This window comes from Polyodon spathula, chromosome 2 (assembly GCF_017654505.1).
Source record: "Polyodon spathula isolate WHYD16114869_AA chromosome 2, ASM1765450v1, whole genome shotgun sequence".
NCBI classification, from domain to species: domain Eukaryota; kingdom Metazoa; phylum Chordata; class Actinopteri; order Acipenseriformes; family Polyodontidae; genus Polyodon; species Polyodon spathula.
Window position 1 is genome coordinate 95247704 of NC_054535.1, and position 8545 is coordinate 95256248.

General features: G+C 35.5%; 1 protein-coding gene across 2 annotated transcripts in view; it reads left to right on the forward strand.

The window, feature by feature from the left end:
* LOC121304289 (mothers against decapentaplegic homolog 4) overlaps positions 1 to 2979 on the forward strand; it is a 29024-nt gene extending 26045 nt beyond the window's left edge. For both annotated transcript variants that reach the window (XM_041235340.1, XM_041235349.1), the window contains exon 12: positions 1103 to 2979. In XM_041235340.1, coding sequence (XP_041091274.1) covers positions 1103 to 1314 — 212 coding nt within the window. In that variant the 3' untranslated portion in view covers positions 1315 to 2979. The remainder of the gene's footprint in view (positions 1 to 1102) is intronic.
* Positions 2980 to 8545: the final 5566 nt, after the last annotated feature.

The following is an 8545-nucleotide window of genomic DNA, read 5'->3' on the forward strand; positions in this document are numbered from 1 at the left end:
AAGGCAATTACACTTCTTTTTTTTTTTTTTTTAAAGGAATAAGACCAAATTTTAATGGTGTAAAACAGGAAACAACTCTTGACTGGTCCTTCCTGCAACTAAGTTTATACTGTTAATTTGTTTTATTCAGCATATATAGTATTATATACAGTAAACCAGTACTTCTGACATGGCAAGTATTTTGAACTGCCTTAGGGAATACTTACCTTCAAAAGAACAGTACTTGATTTTTTACATTTTTTTTAACACTTTCCTTTTAATAAACTACATGTGGGAATCTGAGGTGCAGCACTGTGCAGATATGCCATTGTTATTGGTTGTGCCAATTGGTGGTACTTGCATGTATTTGTAATTAATGCATGCTCAGTAAGTACACTTGCATGCACTTACTTTCCTGCCCAATTCTGTCGGCTTGCAATTACTAAAACTAACTTCACAACGGCAAGGTTTGCTCGGTTTCTTAGAGCTGCTTACTTGTGTAAAAAAAACAAAAAAAAAACTTATGAATAACAGCTTTGGCAAGATGCACACAGTTTTGTTAATGTAGAATAACTGGATTATTGTTTTGCATTGTGAACTTTGGTTGTGAACTGCAACCCCTGCTTTAGCAATTGCCATATGCTTGCCCTAAACAACCCATAATAAAATATATGTAGCATATACAACTCTGGAATGTGAGGCCACAGGAACTAGCTAGTGTTCATAACTCAAAAGAAAAAGGGAAAATATTATTGTCCATATAAGAACAGATGGTAGTGGTAAAAAGCTCTCTTTTGAATACACTGTGTACCAATAAACAAGATTACACATGTGAACTGAATACCAGTAATTCATATTTATAACACAAAATGTACTTATTAGGTATCCAAACACTTTGGTATAAAAGTTAGTATAGGACACTTGTAAAATCCTGTTAAATATGAATTCTAACCCAATCAAAGCCCTATCACGAGGTAGCAACTTCATTGTCCAAATTGACGGATGTTCTGGTAAAATGCTCTCATAAAAAAATAAATAACACAACTCCTGAGTACCATTGTGTTAATCTAATTATATCCTTCACACCAGCTGGTTAACCCAGTTCTGTCTGTTTCTTATACAGGTCTGTCTGCTGCTGCTGGGATCGGCGTGGACGACTTGCGGCGGTTGTGCATCCTCCGAATGAGCTTTGTCAAAGGCTGGGGGCCAGACTACCCACGACAGAGCATCAAGGAGACCCCGTGCTGGATCGAGATTCACCTGCACCGTGCCCTGCAGCTTCTAGATGAGGTTCTGCACACCATGCCCATCGCAGACCCGCAGCCTCTGGACTGAGCCCTGCCGAGCCCGCAGGATGCAGGAGCCAGTTAGAACAGACTTCTACAAATTTATGTCGTAACAAAATGACGTATTCAGTCTTCGATCTCCATAGTCCTTTAGGACAAACTGAAGCTGCAAGTAGAAATTACAATATTTTGAGCTTTGGTTTCAGGCTCTTGCTGTTTTCCTTCACACGTATCATGTGAACAGGGCCTTGCTGTTTGTCTTACTCTTACAAGACACTGGAACAAATAGGAAGACGCAAGCATTGATGCAATAGAAATGACACCCTGCAACAAGCTCATCAGTGTTTCAACTTAGAGCACTGTTTTTTATTTAGATTTTGATTTTTTTTTTTTTTTTTTTTTTTAAATAAACAACCGCTATTTTAGCACTTAAATTTTTGTTTTGTTTTGTTTAGATTTAATAGATATGCTGAAGAGTTGTGTGCATCTTTTGACTTGTGGATCTGGTGGGTTTCGTCACCAAAAGTTGATCTATGCACACATGTTGAGCAACAGGTTTAGATAAAAAAGGAAAATCGATATAGTGACTATTTTCCAGCACACAAAAAATACTGATTCTATTTTAACACTAATGACTAAAAAAATCTAAAACTATATTCTGTTTTTGACTTTTCTAATATACTTTTTGTTTTTGTTTTTATTTATTTTTTTATCATAAAGCAAAGTGCAGTAATGGTGGGTGCGCAGGTACCTAGTATTTCATGGTTTAGAAGGGTGTATTTTGGGGGTACAGATATCTTCACAATTAGGCGAATATCAACTACTGCTTTGTAAATTACATTTTTAATGCATGTGAATGTTACAATAAACTATCGTAATACACATTTAGAGATACCAGACTTCCTTTTTAAAATGAACCCCAAAATCTCTTCCTTTTTATACAAAAACAGTAAAAGGTATTAACTTAACCAGAGTGGATCCACACTCAATTAAATTCTTTTATATGCTTGTATTCATTTTTGCATCCTTGAAGATTGTCACGGTTTCTGTGTTTTGGTTTTTAATAAGTCCTGAGTTGCGTTTTGATGGGCTGATCCCACAAACTTTAAAATGATCCTTGCTACTGTTTTGTATAGATGCCACTAGGAGCTCCTTCAGATTGAAAAGGTTATTTTTGAAATTTAAGGGCTGTAGTTACAGATATCTCCCTTTCACCTTCTGACTCTTGTTAATCGATTGATTTAAGAAGAAAAAAAATTATCAAGTTAGAAAGCAGTGCATTTAAATGTTTAATATTGAAACCATCAAATATGTATATTGAGCTTTCTGTGGGAATATATAAATGCATGTTTTCCTTGTATTTGACTGGTGCTCCCTCTTTTAACCACCTAACTTGAGAGACTATATATGTGTTAACTTCATTTGTGGTGGCTTTCTATGCCAGATTTGTTTTGGTTAGTTTATTTTTTGTGTGTTTTGTTTTCCTGGAGGAAACCGTTCCCTTTTCACTATTTTGACTAAGATTTTTATTTTATTTTTTGGTCGTCAACATTGCGACCTTCAAGACAAAATGTTAAAAGCAACCAAATTTAAATTGTGAGTCATTTCTTACAAGGTCTGAATGAGATCATAGTGTATCAAAATAACCATTTTTATGTTTAATGCTGGTTAGAAGGTAAAATGTCCAGCTATGGCCAAAAGTTTTACATCATATAGATATATATATATATATATATATATATATATATATATATATATATATATATATATATATATATATATATATATATATATATATATAAATTTAGATTTTTATTTATCATGTAATCACAGAAACTACAAAATAATATTGCAAAGGTCTACTGGAAGCCATAATAAGAGTACAGTGTTTCATGTTAGGTTTAAAACTCACATTTTAATGTATGTTAATGTAACATTATTCAGAAGATTTCATTCGGCTTTAAAAAGCAAAATTAATTCTATAGGGTGCTGCAGAACTTTTGGCCATAGTTGTATAAGCAAATGTTTCAAATAAATTTGCATTGGCACTTTTTATATTAAAAAATAAATAAATAAATTGTTACACTAAATACAAAAATAATGATTTTAAAACATTGATATTTGCAAACCCAGTTTTGATTGTATTAATTTCTTTCAATAAACTATATGTACATGTTTCCCCATATTTGGACAAAAAAATAATTCCCAATATGTTTAAAAACCTAGCTATCTTTAAATGTCACGCTTTATATCAAGGTCTTTAGATCTGTGAAAACAGTGTTACAAAGCCAAGACAGGCTTCAGAGTCATGTTGGTTGTACTTGATATGGAAACTATCATCGTCTTGCACAAATTATATTTTGATATAAGAACCTTGATAAATAATTTGACATCAGTGTGTGTGTTAACATCTTAACACAAATTATGTTGTCCTTTTTAAACACATTGAGATGTTAAATTAACTTTTATAAGCCATTCTGTAGTCTAAGTTTATAAAACTTCATTATCTTATAGTATTTGTAAGTTATGCTTTTGGTATTTGAATGTATACATGTAGTAGTTTATAACCATGCATGAATTACATTTTTACAGGTTTTAAAAGTAGTTTTTTGCATAGACATACGTATTTTAGTGTTCATGCCTTTCCAAGCTTTTCTGATATGCTATAGTATTTGCATAGACTACAAACTAGTTATATAATGTTTAGAATTTGTTTTTCCCTTTTTTTAAAGTTGAATTTATTTTTAATCAGTGGAATAAACAGTTTATGTGTAAATGTAACCTCTGGCTATGCAAATTTCAACAGAAAATAGTACTGAAAATTTAAGTAGACTATTGGTAGAAGTTATTCTAGTAAATCTAGATTTAATTTGTTTTCAACTTTTAAAAGGAGGTTTTTTTTGTTATTTGTATGAACAGATAATTTGTTCATTTTATATTAACCTTGCACTTAACTGTAGTGGTGTTTTATTTCTCCAATGCATATTTTCAAGTTAAAATCACCAGAATTTTTTTTTTTTTTCCAGGGATTCAATTTGGAAATTTTAATTTGATGTAAAAATCTGAAGTTCCCAAAGTGCATAACGTGTACAGACAGACATCAATAAAAGCTATGTGGTTATTTCAGTTGACTTGCATTTTGGTATTATTCTCCAGTTGAAATACAGGAGTCTGAGGTCATACAAAGAAAGGATCCTACTGGTAATACAGGTATCCAAGTCAAGGACTTTTTACAGTCTGGTCTAAATGTGGAGTTATCTGTAAACCTCAAATAGTAGTAATTGGGGTTTTTTAGGTACTACAGAACTAGTAAATTGAGTTCTAGCGTTTAGGTCACAGGGGCCTGCTTAGTAATTCTGATTCAGTACTGTTTCTTTAAACCTTGCATGGATAGTAGAACCTCAACAATCCCCACACTACAAGCTGAATGGTCAATCAAAGACACCCTTTGAAACTGGAAACAGGGTTCCTGGATTCTGTACAAGATGAAGAAAATAGGGTGGGAAGGGGAGGGGTAGGATTTGAGGTGGGGGGGTATTGAGATGGAGGGACAGGAGGGGATTTTTGGGGTGGGGTTTTGAGAAATGGAGGGGGGAAGGGGGGGAGGATTTTTTGGGGGATTTGTGGAAATTTTTTTTTTGGGAGGGAAGGGGAAGAGTTCAGATACTACAAATACAGATTATATATACATACATACATACATTTATTTATTTGGAGGATTAATGGTATGTATTTATTTACATTAACTATTGAAATTATTCAAAGTTTCAATAATACATTTAAGGTCTTAACACTTGTAGGTGTAATGATTACATAAATATTTCAACTCAAAGATGGCAAACAATTTAGTGTAAGGACGTGACACTCACGTAGAATTTAAAATAATATATATAATATATATATATAATATATATATATATATATCATATATATATATAATATATATATATAATATATATATAATGTATGTGTGTGTGTCAAACTTGCATCTAGTGAACTACTTGCCCCATTGTCATAAAATGTTTTATACAACATTTAAGTTCAGAAAGCATCATAAATCTGGTTGTATGGAGGAACCTGTCTCGTACAATTTAACATTTACATATGGAGTGGATGTAGGTCATGGTGACCTACTTTTTCATTTTAGTGATGGTTATAATTTTATTTTCACAGCCACACTAAGGGTGTAGAGTACTAACTTACTTGTTTTAACATACTGTGAATGCATGTGACACTTTTTTCACTTGCATCTTTTGACGTGTTGATAGGTTTGTGATGAAACTTGCTATACGCATTTTGTACCATGGAATCTGGTTTTCTCTGCATTTTGATTTACTGTGCTAATGAAGGCTATATCTTTTAAACTCTTAGTCAGGACTTGATCAGACTTTGCAGTGAAATGTGTTACCAATAGTTATTGAACATATCTGTTAATGACCATTAGGAGTGTACAGCTGTAATATCTGAACCCACAACAACTATTATTAAACAAAACTTTACAAATTTGGTTTGATCAGTAGTTGAAAAGGAATATGAGTTAGTAAAGCCTGTTAAATAATGACATTAATCGGGTAGGAAATTAAATATTATGAAAGTCTAGACTATATACACGTATGCTTTGAACCACATTTTTTTTCTAACAAATTGGGTTTTATTGTATATTGAGGGATATGCAAATTGTTATTAACATGAGACCACCCTACATTGAAATGAACACTGAAAGGCAACTTTGACTCTGACACTGCCCTACTAGGTCCTGCAGACTGAGCTGTCTCAATTGGATACACAGTAAACATGTAGAAGAAAAACTCCCTGCCCACATGGGCGTCACTTCACAGAGGGGAGGGGGGTGACGGGCGGAACAGACGCTCATTGCTTTCAGTGGTTACTGGAGGAGTGAGGACTACCTTGATGATTCTTTAGTAATATATAAGTAAAAGTAATAGCAAGTATCCTTTTTGAGTTGTACCAGCTCAAAAAGAGAATTAAAACTTGACAGTAACAGTGCTTAGCTTATAACATCTATCATGTCACAGCAACTTAGAAAATAGCAAAATAATAGGCAGGGCCTGCGTCAGAATGCGTCAGAATGGAAATTGATGAAAGTAGCATGGGAAAAAACAGGTTGTACCAAGTGCATGGCGCCAAGCAGGTGAGGTTTTTGTACCCAAAGAAAAAGATTCTATTAGCATCAGTCAGTTTCACCCTATTTCCCTGTTAAATGTGGAAGGCAAAATTTTCTTCAGCATTGTTGCTCAGAGATTGTCAGCTTACCCATTGAAGAACTGCTTCATTTACACTTCAGTACAGAACGCCGATATTCAAGGTTTCCCAGGATGCTTAGAGCACATCAGCGTGATCTGGCAGCAAATTCAAGCAGCTAAAAAGGAGAGGAAGGAGCTCCATGTGACATTCCTGGATTTAGCTAATGCATACAGTTCGGTACTTCTTCAGTACAGTTCTCCAAGTTGCTGTATTTGCATTGTAGATGCTATAACAAGTTGCTGTAAATGAGATTCTGTTTTAGTAGACATATTTAATTAAATAAACATTTATTTAAATGTTTTTGGAATTAAAAGTACAAAGCAAAACTGTTACTTTTTTTTTGTGAAAGTGCTGTGAAAAAATCCCCCAATGTAGCAAATCTGCCAAATTTAATACCAGCCAAAATTTCCTGTTATATGGTATATATTAACTTAAAACAAATCTTTATGCTCTCTGCAAAAATGCAAAGGCTGCCCTTCGTATCAGTGATATCATGAAATATGTACAGTATGAAAGAGGTCTCAGTTCAGCTCCTCCTACATGGCACAAAGCAGCCCCAGCTCAACAGAGGAAGCTCGTAGTCAACAAGGTGCAAAAGCAGGAGGAAAGCATGAGGTGCCTCAAGGCAGTTTCCCAGGCCAAGCACAGAGAATGGATGAGATGGGAGAGTGTGGAACAATGCAAGACCAGCTGGTGAGATCTAAGGACAATGGAACAGAGCAGGATCAGTTTCCTCATCAGGTCAATATATTATGTTCTCCCATCATCACAGAACCTAATTTATGGGCAGGAGAGGATCTGTAGTGTCCTTTGTGTTAATCGCCAGCTACATTGACACATTTTGACAGGATGTAAGGTGGGTCTTAGCCATTGACGGTTTATTTGGTGCAATGACCAGATGCTGCGATGTTTGGCATTGGAAGACAAGCGCACCAGTTCCAGAAATATATGACACATGAAGAACAACATTCCTCTGTTCAGGGGAGCAACCACCAAGAAAAGGTATTGAAACCAAAACTCATCTTGGACAACTGGAAGCTGCTAGAGACTGGAAAATGCTGGCAGATGTTGGACAATGGCTTATTTTCCCTCCGGAGCTTGCCACCACTAACCTAGTCTTGTGGTTTGGATCAGCATGCTTGTTCACCTGGTAGAGTTAACAGTGCCATGGGAGTATGCGGTGAATGAGGCATATGAAAGGAAGAAACTTTGATAAGCTCAACTAACTGCTGAAGAGGAACAGTGAGGATGGAGAGTCCAGGTTTATCCAGTGGAGGTGGGTTGTCGATTTGTGGCACACTCCACAACCTGGTATCTCAGAGACATTGGATTCAGTGGTCAAGAGTTGCAACACATAGTGAAGAACTGATCTAAAACAGCAGAAAGGAGCAGCAACTGGCTCTGGTCTGGTTGAGGACCTCAAGCATAGTAGAAAGAAAGCAATGTCAATGGAAAGGAAGAAGGTAAGTAAGCTGGGCTTAGCTGAGTGAGGGATGGAGGGGGTGATGCTGTGACACCAGAATCAGTGTCAAGCCCTCTTAAAGTGTTGTGGGCTAGTCGACGAAACACTAAGGATGGAAGGTGCCCACTTGAAGACCCCAGAGAAGTACTCTACTCAGCTCAGTCCAGACAGTTGTCACGTTGTTGCGCTAGGGAGGCAGCACTGCAGCTGTTGTATGTGCTGATGCGCCAGGGAGGCAAAATAGGCTGATCCCTGGAGCCAGCATTATACTTTAGCCATCAACATCGACAGAAGGATATCTGCATCATCAGATGGAAGGAAATGCAGTTGGATCACATTAGTTTACAGTAAAAGAAGCTATGCCTTAGTTGGTGCTTATCTTGGACAGAGCCGAGTAGTTTTAACACCTACTCTCATGTAATGGAAGTTACTTTTTTTGTAGTCTTTTCCTTCCATTTTTGATATCCAGATTTGTTTTAATTTGGAGGTTTAGCAGGTTTAATTTTTGATGATTTAAAACTGTACAATTATAATAGGCGTTCAGACGTTATAT